This window comes from Xiphias gladius, chromosome 16, assembly GCF_016859285.1.
Source record: "Xiphias gladius isolate SHS-SW01 ecotype Sanya breed wild chromosome 16, ASM1685928v1, whole genome shotgun sequence".
NCBI classification, from domain to species: Eukaryota; Metazoa; Chordata; class Actinopteri; order Istiophoriformes; family Xiphiidae; genus Xiphias; species Xiphias gladius.
Genome location: NC_053415.1, coordinates 7,149,676 through 7,167,412, shown reverse-complemented (window position 1 = coordinate 7,167,412; position 17,737 = coordinate 7,149,676). Strand labels below are relative to the sequence as shown.

The 17,737-nt window shown below is 40.5% G+C and overlaps 1 protein-coding gene across 2 annotated transcripts in view; it reads left to right on the top strand.

Moving 5' to 3' along the window:
• The first annotated feature begins 2,038 nt into the window (after positions 1-2,038).
• The window catches only part of ramp1 (receptor activity modifying protein 1), a 57,340-nt gene continuing 41,641 nt past the window's right edge, over positions 2,039-17,737 (top strand). For both annotated transcript variants that reach the window (XM_040148786.1, XM_040148787.1), the window contains exon 1: positions 2,039-2,479. In XM_040148786.1, the coding sequence (XP_040004720.1) occupies positions 2,422-2,479 (58 nt within the window). In that variant the 5' untranslated portion in view covers positions 2,039-2,421. The remainder of the gene's footprint in view (positions 2,480-17,737) is intronic.

Sequence of the window (17,737 nt, the reverse complement as noted above, 5' to 3'; positions counted from 1 at the left end):
TATCTGTTTTTCCCAGTGTCATGATGTCAGTCGTGGGGTGAGCTCGATGGAGTTCGACTTAAAGAGGCTGGCCTGCTTGCAGTCATTTTTTTGCTCCTGTAAACGTGGCTGAACAAACAGCTTTTTCATGCTTTTGCTGGCACAGAGGGAGGTTTTCATTGCAAGGATCTGTAGGGGAGCTGGTTTGCTTATCTTTCTGTAGTATTTCATCTTCAGTCTCTCTGCATTCTGCCTCTAACACCTTTTGGTTTGAGATGTGAGTGAGATTTTCAGCCTAGAATTTGTTGTTGTCAGCCTTTCATACTTTCTTCATCCCTTCCACCCTCTGTTCAACAGAGATAATAAAATCTTTTGCTTTACATTTTGTCTTTATGCCATCCTCCTGGCTTTTTTCTTTGCCTTGCTAAAATTCTCCCCCACACTCTTTGATGCTTCTTCCATAATATTTTTCTGTCTTGCCATGGGTAGATCATTAAATGAGGACAGTGTGCGTGGTCTTCTTTCAGTCACGCTGCTCCTTTGTTAAGCCACTCAGTTTTATCCCACTTGGAAATATTCTTTAGGACAGATATTTGTGGTGTGGTAAAATTTCTCTGGACCTTGTAGGATTTTTTTTTTTTTTAGTGGCACAGACTGATCTCTGTCTCTGAGCCTCTTGCCTTCTTTGTAAAACCTTACACCGGTAGTTTTGTTGCTTTTCTTTGTTGCTTTTCACTTCTTACCAGTGACACGACCCTCCGGACTGACCTTACTTGTGACGCCTGGAGCTGGAGAATTGCTCTCCTCCTCAGGTCCTGACTCTGTCAGTGGGAGATGATTTGAGTGGCTGAGTTTTCCATTCCATTTCATTTTCTGAGATTTTTTTTTTTTTGTGTCTGTGAGCTTTGTCTGTTTCTCCGGTGAAACAGACGGCCACACAAAGGTATTTGGCAGTGAAGAACACCGAACGGCAAAGTCCCTACCAGCCAGCGTACATGAGTCATCTTTAGACCTTTAGATCCAAACGAATGTGCGTTTCCACACTGGGTTCAGTGAAGTTCAGCCAAAAAGAGACACCTCTTACACACTTCAAAACGTCTGTGTTCCCAGCTAGTTTAGACTTTGAACTACATAATGCTGGTTTGCTGCATGTAGTGAAGTGAATTATTGCATTGACGTTTTTCCCTTTCATCATCACAACAATATCTCATACTGGGCGGATGCTGGAGTGCTGCAGGGGAGGCCTTTTCTTTGTTTGTTTCTTTGTTTTTAAAAAAAAACTGATTTCTCCTTAAGCTAAAACCAATTTGAGCTGTAAAAGAATTTCAGTGTTACATTCAGAACACCTCATCCTTTGATAAAAATTTAAAAAATGTGTCATGGCTAAAACCACAAAATATATCCTTTTATTTCTCTTTTAATACCTAAAAAAACACAGAAGCTGACAAATCTGACAAAGTTATTGGGTCCTTGGTCTACAGCGTCTGTCGTCATATATAAAGCTATAAATGAAGTAATGGAGGGATTTCACAAAACATCCTCGGTATCTGCCTCGTGAGCGATTTAAGGCTCGTGTAACTAGCCTCCCTTTGAGGGAACTGGCACTGTCGAGCTTCCCGTAACCACTAGATGGCGGTGTCGTGCTACTGTGACCCCCTCCGATCCTGGACCAGGGCACGGATTCGCCCGCTTTCTCCGCGTTGCACCTGTCCTCACGTCCGCACCGCAGGTGTACCGCGCTACGTCTATCTATACTAAGCCCTTCAGCCTCCGCACTGTGTAGATTGGAGTAAATTATCTTTCTGTGCACTGTATATACTTTATCTCCCGTGGTCACACCACAAAAAAAAAAAAAAAATTGTACAAAAGGAATCGACAATCTGCCATTTGAAGTTTGCTGCTTTAGCCGCTCTATCCGATTAACCAATGGAAAAGTAGCATGTCAACTCAACCGCCCCCCCCCCCCTGGCCTTGTAATTGCCGTGTTTGGGTCTATCCCGTGGTGTAGTGTACCCTCTCACGGTCTCCCGGCTCCACCGGTCCCACGCTGGTGCCTCCCGTTGCGCACAGCGCAGCAGTCTCCAACACTGCGCTCAACCTCGGGACGGCTGCTTGGAAAGACAGCTCCAACTTTAAGACTCAGTATGTGCCGTGCCGGGGTGACAGAGGGTCGGTGACATGCAGACTCGGGGGAGTTGAGGTACAGCAGGATCAAGGACGAGTCTTGCCCCCCCCCCCTCTCCCTCCCTCCAGCACTTTTGCGCAAGGTAACACAAGCAGAGACTTGTGTTGTGGCGGATTGACCAAGCGGCCGCATTACATGGATTTCCTCAGCAGCCGTCCCTTATGTTGCTACCTATTACTCTTTGAGCCCTAGCAAGTTGCTCTCCCCTTCCCATCTCTCGCAAACTTCAGTCAGTGGATCGTTGGGAAAGCGACAGGATGGGATCGCAGACCGGGGCAGCTCCGCACAGACAGACGCTTCTGTGGTTCATTGTAGGTGAGTCTGACACGTTGTGGCTGAAGTGACGCGTGTAATACGGGCATTAAATGGTAGTTCGGCTAAACTGTTACCTCTGTTTGGGGGGAAAATGTATATATATATTATAAGTCAAATCGTAAAACGAAATTAGATGCCCCATGCAAAAATCAGGTTGGAACAAATGGGCTGGCATGTACTTATATATGTTCCCGGCAGCTTAACAAGGCGACTTCACTTACTCCCCTCCACACCCCGAGCACAAAGAAAGGACAATCCCTCCAATACAACACAGTAGTCTTTTAACCCAGATGCGTGAATTTCGGCAGGTGTAAAGGCGAATGACAAGGTGCTGTTCCATACATATTGTATTGAACAGCATTCCATATTGTGCCAGGGACTCCTGTGCTTTTTTTTTTTTTTTTTTTTGTTCCCAGCAATCAAAATTAAATTTACTGTCATAATTGCATTCGCCCAGCAGCTCATAAAATACTTTACTCTCTCTGAATGCCATCGTCATAATATTCATTATCCCACCCGTGGGTTTGTTATGATATGGTATTACATTTATTATAGGATTAGTGGCGGTAGTTGCCACCCTGTGTGGAGAAGTGTAAAGAAAAGAATCCTTGGTTGGAGAATAGCAGTGCAGCTGGGAAGTGATAGATGGTTACAACCAGTGAAAGGTGTGAGGGAGAAGCAACTGGTTGGCAGGCTGTGTGTTACTATTTGGATGGATGGTTTAGAATAGGCAACACAGCCGGTGGATGATACTGATACAGTATGTGTGTGACTTTGTGTCTATATGAATACCTTCTTTTGTTTGTATTATTATTTCCATAACCATTTTTCGGTTGCTTATTAATCCTCTATTAGGAAATGTGAAGATAGACTTTATAATCCAATTTGCAAAGGACTGAGTTTATTATTGCCACAAATCCATGAAATAACACTGCGCCCACTCACTGCGTCGCTAATCTTAGTAAGCTCTTTTATTATAATGATTTTTGGTTGTGCACAGATAGGAAATCTGTTTAAACTGACCTGTTCAGTTGTTTTGAATTATTCATTTCAACATGTTGACCTAGCAAAAACAAAATAAGCTCAGACTGGAGGTAACCCTCTTCTGTTATGGAATATATTTTCATAGCTATACTGAAAATTGAGTGGAGTGGCAGTAACTTCTAAGTTTTGTTCAACTTTTGTGCAATCATGTATTATTATCAAATTATTATCAGGTTGTTGCAAACATATGCTTACTTTTAAGACATTAAATTAAACTCAATCATTCATTCTAGTTGAGGTAGTAGGTCAGGCATATTCATTTGCAAGGGTTATGAAAATATCAAATTTATTAGCAGCCGCTTCTGTCATTTAATATAGAAAAACAACAGAAAAAGGTATAAATAAGCAAAAATAAATTTACAGTATACATCTGTTTGCAGTTGTCAACACAGACCTTTTGGTTGGTGATGTTTTACCACAGAGCACTTCTACTGTTGTGTTTAATAAAGGCATACAATGTCAAAAAAAAAGAAAGTAAAATGACAAAACATTTGAAAAATGATGCTTTTTACCAAACATAGTCACAAACTTTTTTCTATAACAAAAATTGAATTAAAGCTGCAAGCAACACTGACCCGGGCCTCGCAATTTGAGCCCGTGGGAGTTGTGGTATACATGGTTTTAATGCAGGTCATATGACATAGTTCTGGATTTGCATGATAATCAGCTACAAAACCAATCAGTTAAACATAATTTATTGTGTCTACCTGTTGCGTATTTGTATCATGCATTTCCTGTTGCCAGTAAGTGGGGCTTTGCGTATGACTGAATATTGACATGTAGATGTCTTCAGGCTGGCAGTCTCATACATAAGAAGTTTGGGTCAGATTGGACAACGTATATTTGAGTTACAACAATATCCTGTTTCATAGCGAAACATTGCAATTCGCCATGCCGCCTTGGACAATGCCGTTCAACGAAAATTCCCTAATAATAGAAATGATGAATTTGCTTGTTGAGCCCCCCACTGTGCTTCTTTAAAAAGCAGTCGGTTGCTGAAAACTAGCTAAAATTAGCATCATATACGGACAGGACTAGCTGCTTCAAAGCCCTGAATCCCAAAGGTCCTGATTCAGAGGTTTTGAGTTGATAAGCCGTAAACAATGTAATGACGTGTTTAGAAGTTTAACTGGAAGATTCGGACTCAGTAATGCATCTGCCAGCTGTATGTCACTCATTCGACAGCTAAAGACTCAAGGTAGCTGCTAGCTACCTAAAATTACACGATGCAATCAGTTGACGAACATAAAGAATCACTCTGTTTTTATCTTTTTATCTTTTTTAACAGTTTAAGACACAGTTAGCTCTTTACCTTTTCAAAGACTGAGTATAATGTTGTCAGCGCAGCCTCGATGCACAGGAGGTTACTTCCTTCCTCCTCTGTTGCAAGTATGTGACTTTAGAGCTACATCTTGAACCAGCAACTCAAACTAAGACAATCAGGATCAGTGCTGACGGTATGTACAGAAATGCATTTGAACTTTGACGCAGTCACTAGGCTTAGGGAAAAAGTGAGCAATCTAGTCAGCAACTACGAATCTTTGAAATGAACTGAACAAAAGGATTTGAATACGGGAAGTGATATGTGATTTTCACTTCTAATACAGTGGATCTGCAAATCACTGGATATGATAACTGCTGCATTGAGAGCTTGACAGAGTGCTGGGGATGGATTTTCTGAAAATGTATCAATTAATAATGATTATTCAAGACCACTCAACTGATAAATCTGTGATGTGATCAAAATCTGCCTTTCTTAAGCGGGCTACATGCTGCAGCGGGCTCTGCAAATACTTGCGTGTGCCCGCAAACCTTCACAATTGCGTAAGTGCGGCCGGTGCGCGGACCCAGTACATTTTTCCATCAAGGTTTGCAAGCCAACTCAGCACGGCTACTTGTTTGATGATTGGCTCCTTGGTCTGTGGGAGCTCAGACCCAACCAACTCCTTTTCCGCCTCTTTCCAAAATGCACCGATGTCCAGTTAGCCATCATATTTATAAAGACCAGGAGAGCACAAAAACAAGTAGAATCCAGCACACAACAATGCCAAAAAGAGAAACTGCAAAAGTTTTAATGAAGAACAATCATTTTGGCTTTTTCTACTTTCTTCTTCTACAGCAGCTGTCTTGTATGCTTGCTATAAACTAACCCACAGTGTCCACTACACTGTTGGAGAGCAACAACAATGTTCATGTGGACGAGAGTGCAGCTTGCTCAATTGTTTACAAATTTATCGTTGCGGACAGTGCATACACCGACAGAGGAGATTGCACACAGGTCTCCACATGTAGCATGTTGGAGCCCTTATGTCTGCTTTTCAGTCGCTTACCTCTGTTTTTGTGTCTTTTCCCTACTGTGCGCACACATATATTCACCACACTTGTAATTTTACACTTATGTTTCATTTCCCAGGATCAGACCCTCAGCTGAAAAATAATGCGAACTACATTGGCTAGCCCCAAACTAAGCATTTAACGTCATGGAGAACCGCAAAATTTTACTGAGTGTCCTCACTTTTGGTTGTTTTTTTGTAATGTAATGTAATATGTAATAAACTTCTCAGTGTTTATGAAAAAAATGGACACACATCTGCACAATTGAAATATGTATTGGAAATATACCAAACTGCAATATGCACACATGCACACCGGGATCCTCTCCGACAAAGGTGTCCAGGCAAACTTGCTCTGCTCTTTGCCCTTTGGCCCCATGTAGGTGTTCTATATTTACACACAGAGAAAGTTATGACTCATCATAGCAGCACCAGGTTGCCTCATTATTGTTTTACCATAATCCCATCTAAAACAGCAGTTTTGAAAGTTTGGCTCTGAAAAATGACTTTTCAAAAAATTTTTACCTCCCAAGATCCGTAAATAATTATCCACATTCAGGGGGTTAATTTTTTCCGTCGAGGAAACAGCATACTTTAAGCAATACAGCACAGAGTTGATAAAAATAAAAATAACATCTGCCATTGAACTCATCAAAATCATTTGTGCTCTGACAGATGCAATTTTTTTTTTTCGTCGCTCACTTTTTTGTATAGATATGAAGAAAGTGGCAAAGAGACAAACTTTAATCCTCCTTCTCTGACACGATTGTCTTTCATCTGACAGCTCAGGATTCAATTTGATTTCATTTGAAATTTTCCATGCACATAAGCAATTCACTACTTTGTAGTCAAATGACAAAAGGGAAACACTTTGAGGAATGACTCAGGGGAAAACGTCTGGCAATTTTGACAGTTTAAATGGAGTGACTGAATATAATGTAAGCAATCAAAATGGTTGACACAGTGTACACCAACTATAGTGTGAGGCTCAGAGTGGGTCATTGGTCAATGTCTGCGAGGTCCCTACATAGCAAAAGTCAGTGGACTGTAGCTTCCTTGTAATGAGTCCAGGTTCTGGGCAAAGTTTTGATCAATTCCTCTTCCAAAATCACAAAAAAGATTTTAAAATTAATTAATTTTAATTTTGGTGGGGTGGCTTCATTCACAATCAACCAATCTTCAAGAAATCCAGATGATTAAAGAATAGTTTCAGATTCTTTCAAATCTGACGTAATAAAATATTCACATGCCTTATGTACAGTTAGGTACATAAGTATTTGGACAGTGACACAATTTTTGTAATTTTGCCTCTGTACACCACTGCAGTGGATCTGAATTGAAGCCATCAAGATGTGATTGAAGTGTAGACTTTCAGATTTAATTCAGGAGTTTAAGAAAAATATTGTATGCAATTTTTAGGAATTAAAGCCATTTATATACATAGTCCCTCATTTTCAGAGGCTCAAAAGTAATTTGACAAAAAGTTTCATGGTCAGGTGTGGCCTGTTCCCTCTTTTTTCATGACAAATTAAGCAGATAAAAAGGTCTGGAGTTGATTCCAAGTGTTGAATTTGCATTTGGTAGATGTTCATGGGAACTCTCAATATGCTATATCTATCAGACAGATGACAGAAACTTCAGGGGTAGCCAGATCAACAATTTGGTACATTCTTAAAAAGAAAGAATGCAGTGGCGAGCTCAGCATCACCAAAAGGCCTGGAAGACCAGGGAGCACAACTAAAGTGGATGATCGCAGAATTCTTTCCTTGGTGAAGAAAAACCCTTCACAACATCTAGACAGATCAAGAACACTCTCGAGGAGGTAGGTATATCATTTTCAAAGTCTACAATCAAGAGATGCCTTCATGAATGTAAATACAGAGGGTTTACCACAAGGTGCAGACCACTGGTAACACTCAAGAACAGAAAGGCCAGATTAGACTTTACCAGAAAGCATCTAAAAAAGCCTGACCAGTTCTGGAACAATGTTCTTTGGACAGATGAAACCAAGATTGACTTGTACCAGAATGATGGGAAGAGAAGAGTATGTAGGAGGAAAGGAACTGCTAATTATCCAAAGCATACCACATCATCTGTCAAACATGGGGGAGGTAGTGTTATTGCATCGCCATGTATGGCTGCCAATGGAACTGGGTCACTGGTGTTTATTGATAGTGTGACTGCTGTTAGAAGTAGCAGGATGAATTCTGAAGTGTATATGGCTATACTATCTGCTCAGGTTCACCTAATGCTGCAAAACTGATAGGATGGTGCTTCACAGTACAGATGGATAATGACCCAAAACATACTGCAAAGCAACCCAAGGGCCTCTGAAGGCCAAGAAATTGAATATTCTTCAATGGCCAGGTCAGTCACCTGACCTCAACCCTATTGAGCATGCTTTTCACTTACTGAAGACAAAACCGAGGACAGAAGACGCCACAAACAAGCAGCAACTGAAGGCGGCTGCAGTAAGGGCCTGGCAATGCATTTTAAGGGAGGAAACTCAGCATTTGGTGATGTCCATTGGTTCCAGACTTAAGGCAGTCATGACTGCAAAGGATTTTCATCCAAGTATTAAAAATAATCATTATATTTATAATAATGTTAGTTTTTACATTTACTTTAAAACCTTTGAAAATGAGGGACTATGTTTAAAATCCCTTGAATTAAAGATGAAGTCTACACTTCTATCACATCTTGATGGCTTCAATTCAAATCCATTGTGGTCGTGTACGGAGGCAAAATTACAAGAATTTAACCTAACTGTACATTGAGAGTTACTACTTGTTGTAATAATTCCTCCTGTCTATACTGACTATGAAGTGATCCCTAGCTGAAGCCAATTACGAGATTTAAGAAGTGTGAGTTAGCCAGATTGAGTGATGTCTGAAGATTCTCACAGAGCGTCAACAACTCACGTGACCTCAATGACTCTCAAGGTGTTAACGACACAACAGGTTAAATGCCTGGCACTCCCCAATAGTCAGTTAGAACTGAAGTAGTGTTTTGGATGAGAGGTGAAACCGCTTCATGAACCTTAAGCAAGGCCAGCTGCCTCTGTTTAGCATCCAGATTGAGTGTGTGATTTTGTCCACTTGCAGGTTTATTGGTGGTACTATGTCCCGAGAAAAAACGTATGTAAATACCAAGGCTTATCGCTCAGTCTGCCATGGGTAAATGAAAAAAAAAATGTCCAGGGAGACACAGTAGCGGAAATTTCGTGCTAAAAAGGCTGTTGATTTGTAAGATGCCTACTTGATTCAGCTAACTCAAACTGTTGAAGGTACGAGTAAATTTAAACCTACCTTCATTGAGGGCAATGCAAAAATATTATAAGTTATATATTATTGTCTCTCTGCCCTTTGATGCTGGGCAGGAAGTGTAAAGTGGGTATATAGAGCTTTTTCACCTGAAACATTTGCTTGCTGTAGCCTAAAAGTATTCTAATGAGAGCAGTGAGAGTGAACCCAAACATTAAGTTGCAGGCCAGAAAACCAAAACATTGAACTAATAGATGCTAAAACACTCTGCTGAACTGAAGGGAACTTTCTTTTACACATATTAGGATTTTGGATTTTCATTTCATTTCTCAGTGTGCAGAAGTAATATGAATGGATCACTTCATTGCCAGTAAGGGCAGGAGGAATGATTTCAGTGATCAATAACATTTTCAACATACCTCTGACAAGAAGTATCATATTAAGATGTACTTCAAAAAATGAGAGTCTATCCTTTAACTTAAGGGTTTGTATTTCCAGCGTTTTTATCAGCAGTAAAAATCTCAGGCAGGAGACAGGAGACAAGATACAGGCCTCTTGATGATGAACTAATATATACAGTAATTTTTCAGCAGATAAGCATTTGTTGCATCAGTGTGGAAAGATTTGACTGTTTATCAAAAACTACTTTTCTGGTGAGATGTGGTTGGTTGGCTGACATTGAGCAGCACCAGCTGGCATGAATTTTTTTTTTAAGGCAACAATGTGAACACAAGAGAGTGGGAGGAGAGTAGCAAGGAGGAAGACAGAGTTAGTTGCTGACCCCCCTCACTGCTATAGATACTTTTCGGGAGTCTGTGCTGTTGCCATCAGGGACATAGTGTTAATTTCTGTCAAGTTTTTGCCCCAGTCTCCAATTAAGCTTTTGTCTATCCACAGAATATGGATCCATGGAGCTTCTGAGAGAGCTGGGCTCTCGTTGTCTCTGTTTCTGTTTTGCTTAGACAGAGGACCACGTATTTCTGGTGTGACAGACTCAAGGGGACATTTTTAAGAATCCCCATAAATCAGGGAGGGAGAGAGAGAAACAGAGAGAGGACAATATGAGCCAGAATCACTCTAACAAGACAGAGAGAGATAAATAAGGTAGGTGGGGCTGGATAGTGAAAGCTTTAATAGTGCTAATATATATCAGTGTCTGTTTGGTATGGTGTTTGTAACCATGTGTATTTGTGTACATCCTGTGTGACAGATCCGCCCACTGGACTTTAGCTAATTAGAGAGATGGTGAGCGAGGGTTGAAAAGATGAGAAAAATGCTAACAAAAGTAGCCATGCCCTCTTTTGATGGAGCTGTTTTTCATATGTAATATTAGATAACTTCCTCCTTACACGTCCTCTTCCCAGTAATTCTCTCTCCTTCCTTTCCCACTGAGAGTTCCTCATGGGGGAATACAGATATGCAACGAGTGACAAAATACCAGCACTGTTTCATGCTTAAGTGAGATGTTTTCTGCACGCCAAGCCCACAAAGACCGGAAATACAAATAATGACCCAGGGTCATGCTTATACGCTGTGGTGAGGGTCTTCAGTATTCAGCTTTTGAAATATGCCTGTAGTGCAGTTAGCTGCAGCAAAAGCGGCTTACTGCACTCCAATCAATATGTGCTCACTTAATGGAATAAGTATTTCTAACTTTGCTTTAAAGATCCCATTTCATACTCTTCTGAGAGGATTGGCGAAGCCCAAAGGCCCAGCCATTATTGGTGAGCAATGGAAAGTGTTTTGTGTCTGTCAACAGTTGTGAGGAGAGAGGCATTTAAGGGGTGTCTGGCATCAACCGTGCTAACGCAGACTGTGAGCAACTTTTCCTAATTAGTTGTAAATCATTGATAATGCTGAGGGACATCAACTGTCTCTCTTGTCACTGTTGCTTTCTAAATTAACAAACCACCCATTGTACGTGGGTGTGTGTGTGTGTGTGTGTGTGTGTGTGTGTGTGTGTGTGTGCGTGAGAGAGAGAGAGAGAGAGAGAGAGAGAGAGAGAGAGAGAGAGAGAGAGGGTGTTCACAATCCACTTAGCTCAGTTTTTATAACCCACCCACCAAACAGAATGTTGATACTAAATGATTTTGCATAACCCTGGAAAACTTTCAGTGATGCAAGGTTTTGTGGCTTTACAGTAATTGCTTTTTTTGACCGCTTGGGGTACACAACATTGAGAAAGATATCTGGTTCTTTAGCTGCTAGATGCTCCACTGTGTTCACCAGTTAGCTGTTAACCACTGTGTCTGCTGTTAGTTGCTGTGCAGGTAGTGTGGGTTTGTCAGCGTTTTTTTCTTAGTGCAATGAGGCTCAACCCAAACAGAGAAAATGTTGGCCGTAACACCAAAACAAAGAGGTGAATGGTGCTAAAACGCTGCATAGAGCTAAGAGGACCTGCAGAGTTGGGTGCTAATTCTCTGTGGGTTTGTCACGATGAGCAACCCTCAAGTTATTTGATCATTTGTTGATACAAACATATTGGTAAGTGCAGCTTTAAAAAAAAAAAAAACTTTAAAATTTGGTTTGGGATGGGACATAAACCATTGTTAGTGGCATCAATGTTAAACATGTTACCTCCAAACTCTTTCACCATTCACCACACAGCACACAAGAGGCCTAAGAGGAAAAATTATTTTCTTTAAATTAATTAATTAATTGTTATGTTAAATAAGTGACAAAACACCCGTCACAGCTGCTGGAAATTAAAGATTTCCTTGTGTGATCAGTTCTCAAAAGAGCCAAAGAATTTATTTCATATTGTTGAAACAGGTGCAAGCTAAGCTTTTGAAGTTTAATGTTGCTTCATAAATTGATGAACAGGATCCACTGTCCAAATTATTATCTGTTACTTTTTTGGTACCCATTAACCAACAGTTTCAGCAGCTATGAAAGTATGAAAGTAGCTTTATGCTTTGTGTCTCTGGCTGTGTGTACATCTGTTATAGGCTTATTTGTATTTGTTTTTCCAGGTTAATCTATTCGGGAGAGCATAATAAGCTCATTTTAGGGGTACATGTTTGTGAGCGTATATCAATCATATCTACCCATGTAGCGATGTATGTGTATTTCACCACTTTTTTCCATTTTAAGAGTAGTATCAGTAACTATGAACGGAACTCTTCCTCCTCCAAAACCAAGACATCAGTTCTCTCACTGAGAGAAACAGAGAGCAGATTTTACAGTCCATTTATCTGGGCCGCTGCTCTCATACATTACATTTAACCTTACATAACAGCGACATAGTGAGCCTGTCGCAGTGGTTCATTCAACCAGTGCATCAGGCTGGAATTGTCTTTTGAAGAATTTTTTTTTCCATGGCATTTCTGCTTCACGGAAAGTACATGATGACACGTGAAAGTGGTTGTGTACAGGATCCAAGCCCACAACATCAAGAGCTCGTGGCACTAGAGTCATGTAAGGCCACCAAAAAGCCTGGGAGGGATTTCTCCAAACATTTATCGAACCAGACTGGTCAAATAGTAACACACTGGTATTTATAGCAGTGACCTGAGGGAAGAATGACTGAGACACCGAGACATGTACATACTTCTTGTGGTCAGGAGCTGTCTTTTACAGGCACAGTCTTGTGCTCCTGACTGCTGAACTGCTCAGCTGAAGCAGTTTGCATCTTCAAGGCTATAGCACAGGGCAGCGATGGGCATACTAACTTCTGATGCTGAACTGCATATGACTGTAGGGTCTGCATTTTGATTTCCATGACCTGCTGGGAACACAAAAGTGGCTGAAGTTATTGAGAGATAGATCTTATTCCTACAGCAGCGCTTAAAATCCAACCCTATTGCCAGACGTAACTTCAATGTTGGACGATTCTACTGATTGGTAGCATTGGCCATAGATCAGGAGGTGCGTATTTGTCCAATGTTGATGTAATTCTTAGGGATTCTTAGGGGGTTGCTAAATCTTATAATCCTTCTTCTGACAGCTAAGTATATGAAAGATCATGTGTAATTTTACTCTGAGAAGCAAGTTTGAAACAAACGCATTATTCACCAATATTTAAAATATTATACTGTAGGTTCCATGTAAAAAGGGATCCTTACCTATGATGCAAACTATCACATTTTCTAAAAACCAGTAATTCGACATAATTAGGGGATAGGGTTAAATTGGGTAAGGGGATAAACAGACAAGTAAGAGCAACAATTATAAACTAATGATATTCCCATCAGCCTCAGTTGTACTTTGTGTTTAGTGCTAATAAGCAAATATTAACATGCATAACTAAGATGGTGAGCAGGGTAAACATTGTATCTTCTCAACATCAGCAAGTTAGCATTCATTGTGAGCATGTAAGCGTGCCGAATTTACCATTTAGCTCAGTACGCCCTCACAGAGACACTAGGATGACTGTAGACTCCTAATCTTGTTAATGTACGGACTCAAAGACGACATTAATTAGATCAAATTGAATGTCTGGAACAGCTTTTTTCATCTGAAAAGTATGTTTGCTATCATGCATTTACATAGACTGAAAGGAAAATAAATGAAAAGGAAAAGAAGTTTGTTGTACTGATCTGGGATTCTGCGCTAATTAAATAAGGTAGATGTTTAGCTGACATTCTTCAAATGGTTCGCTGATTTGAGAGCTTAGGGTGTGTCTAATATGGAATCCTTATCTGTGGTAACATAAGATTTACAGTGTACACTCTGTTATATATGTACTGGAGTGCACACACAATCAGCCACAAAATAAAAACCAGTTACGGGGGTTTTAATGTTGTGGCATATAAACCTTACTAGGTATATCCCAGCTCAGCAAGGTAGCTCTCAGATGTGATTGCATGTGCCAAAAAGAGCATGGTCAGTCGATCTTCCCCCAGTTTAATAGGTTTTAAATGATAAATACGGCATTTTAGGCTGAGGATTTCTGGTGGCATTCAGTCTCCCCAGAGATCGTGTGAGGTCAGGGATTTGAACTAGTAACCTTAAATTCCTCTGATCTGTTGGTGACAGTAGCTTCAGATTCCCAAGACTCAGCACCATTACGCCATGTGGTGCTGCAGTGAACTCTACAGATCTTATGTCACAGCCTATTTATCTGAGGAAATCCTCTCTCACAAGTCACATTTAGAACCAACCCATGTAGGAAATAGGATCTTCTGTGTCGTTTCAGGGTTGTTTGTTTTTTCCATTTATTCCTCTCTCCAGTGCTTGTGATACTTACCCGTTTACTGGAGCAGACTTAGTATCAAAATTGAAGCAGAAGCAGTGAAGCAGTGCAGAAAATCCCAAATTGGACCAAATGAAAACAACTGGTTTTGTACTTTCACATTTGAGTTAGAACATGTAATTTTTTATTTATTTATCTCCTCTGCCTCCTTTTATAGCTGTTCATGACTGGTGTGTGTCTATGGATTTGTGCGTGTGTTTGTTTATGCTTTTACATGTGTGTGCACTGGCAAAGCAGTAACCCAGTTTTCACTGTCACGCCTCAGCAGCTAATGAGCATCGTTGAGGCACTGCTAGTTAGTGAAGCATGTGTGAGCGTGCATGGTATATTGTATGTGTGTGAGAGACTGGTGTGTGTATGTGTGCATGCCCTGTCCATAGTGGAACAGCCATTAGCAATTATCCAGGAGCTAACAAGTATTTCAGCACCTTGGTAGTGGAAATCACACTATTTTCCACACACACACACTCACACACACACACACACACACACACACACACACACACACACACACACACACACACACACACACACACACACACACACACACACACACACACACACACACACACACACACACACACACACACACACACACTCACATTATCGTATGCTGTCATACTTGGCACCCACTCTCAGACAATGAGAGACAGTCTCACACACACACACACACACTCACATACACAAAACACAAAGGCATTAGCACACACAATCTCACACATAACCTATATGTGTGAACCCAGTCATGTGAAGCACCAAGTGAGTCAGACTTGCTCTCCCATGTCATAGCAGTGCCCTTGAGCAAGATATCCAATGCTCAGTGGATGTCAAGTGGCAGCAAAGGAAGCTGTGGTTGTGTATCGACACATACTGCTGTACTTCAAGGTGGTACACTGAGGGCATAAATCACATTTAGATAATTATAGAGTAAGTATAGGGGTAAATAAAAACTAATGATGTGGCTCTAGAGCAGATCACTGATCTGTCCTATCAACTTCTGCTTAATACTGCATTCTAATACTTAAATACTATGAAAATAATCTTTAAAAAGAGTATACCTGCCACTCCCTCAGACAGCTGTGTGCGGACTGTAACTGTACTGCCATATGCCAAGTGATGGAGACATTACACAAGTGCAGCATTGTACAATATAACTATTTTATTTATTAAGCATGTGGGATCCCAGTTGGACTCAAGCTCCTAGCCCTGGCAGTGGTACTGCCAAGCTCTTCCCATTAAACTATAAACGTCAAGACCCCTAGGAAACATGTGTAAGTTTCTCCAATAAAAGTTTAAACTGGTCATAGATTGACAGCTTAAGATACTGCACTATTCAAATACATTCAGTGCCAACATTCAAACATGTGCATGAATATATTCATGGTTGCACAATTGAATGGCTACGTGGGCACACACATCGCATGATAAATGTCGCATCAAACAAAAGCAGCTATATTCAAACAAAGCACACTATATATATGCAGCAAACTAGATTCACATAAAGAACACTATACAATATCAGACAAAGCATATTATATTCACACTATATTACACAAAGCACACTATATTCAAAATGGGTTTTATTTGTGATTTCCCTTTTGAAGAGTAGAGAGTAAAATGTTGGGGTTTCATATGTCTGAGGTCCTCCCTTGAATGGTGGGAACATAACAGGCCAGAAAAGATACCTGAAGGTGCACACAGACCTCCCCAGCATGTGGCTCAGGTAGCCGGTTGGTTTCTCATCATGGATGATAGACTCTTACCGTACATTTGGTTGCCCGGGTTTAGGTCACAAACAAACACTCCCACACACAAACAATGTTTTCAAACTTGTCAGACCTATACATACCCATCTTCTGAAGACAGAAAAAATCAATCGTTAAACAGTAAAACGCAATCTGCTTGTTTACCTGCACTGTGATGTTTACATAAAATTGGAGTTGAGTGACATTTCCTGATTTTATAAATAAATCCGTCAAGAAGCCTTTTTCCTTTTTTTTGGCGCGCATTCTCTGCACCGCAGGCCGCCGGTTTTGTTTTTCTATCCATGTTTCAGCAACGAGTGCTAGATGCTTGTAATGGGTGTTACATTCTTTCTTGATGATGTGATGACCCCCCCCGCATGCGCCCGCTCGCTGTAAGAAAGATGATGATTATTTTATTATTATATTATATATATAATGCAAAAAAAAAAAAAAAAAACCCCCACCCCACCCGACCCCCCCAAACCGAAAAAAATTTTTACAGCTGTTCAACTCAAAGTTCAATGATCAGTCATATGCAGAGCTGCCACACTCCCTAACACAGACTCAGTGCGTACATTGGACGCTAGCCTACAGCTAACAGACTTGAACCTATACTTTAATGCGCTCTCAAAGCTCCAAGCAAAGGGCCAGTGTTCAAACTGTAGGCCTGTTGTGCCTTTTTAGCTTTGGAGTGAGTGCATTAAACTTTATGGCAGATTTTATTTTAACCTTAAAAAAATGCTGCTGTTTCAGTGCAGTAATATTTACTGCGGAAGCTTGTGAATTTTTTCCTTTTTTCACTGTTTGTTCTATGATTGCTCTGGATTGAGCTCAGGAAATAAAAACACCTTTTTATTACTTCCCCTATTTTGAAAACACAACCATTAAGCATAATTTATGCCTTGACTTTGATATATAAGATAATGACTATGTGTGTTCAACCTGCTGTATACCTGTATCCTCAGATAAGAACATTACCCAGGTGATGGTGTTTTTTAGTGTCATATCTGGCATTTAAAAGCTGTTGTCCCCTTTTTGCCAGTAATGCTTAGACAATCAGAAGCATGGAAAAATCCTACATGAAATCCCAGATGAAGTAATGTTTCCTGTTAATAGGCAGAGTCTTTCCAGAGAAGCTAGATAGGATCATCCATATTTATCTCTTGCTTTGTTCAATTATACCTTGTCAGTCAGTGTTGGTAAACTGAACCTCCTAAAAATTTAATTACCCGTTTCACAAGCATGTAATAGGAAGCTTGTCCGCCCTGTATGAACAGATTACAGGTGTAATCTGAACATCTGAGTGGAAATTTTAAAGCTCGACCTTTGCAGGTGGGTGGAAGCGGTGGTGCGAGGATGAAGAACGAGAAAGATTCAGTTGACGACATCCAGAGCGCTGGCTGGGGAGAGACATCGACAGATTAAGAATAGAAAAAGCAGTATACGATATCAGCTGTAGCATTGCAGAGCAGAGAGAGTTACTGTAGGTTATGCTGTACATGACAGGTCCTTATTTGAGCGATTATGCATTATGCAGATGAGTCCTGGCCTCTGCTACCATACAGCAGCCGTAGCGTCATGGTAATTTATAGTGTACCTCTTCCTGTTATCTTTATTCTTTCATGCGCTCTACAAACTGAAGTGTTCAATGAAATTATACTTTTTAATAATGTAATACC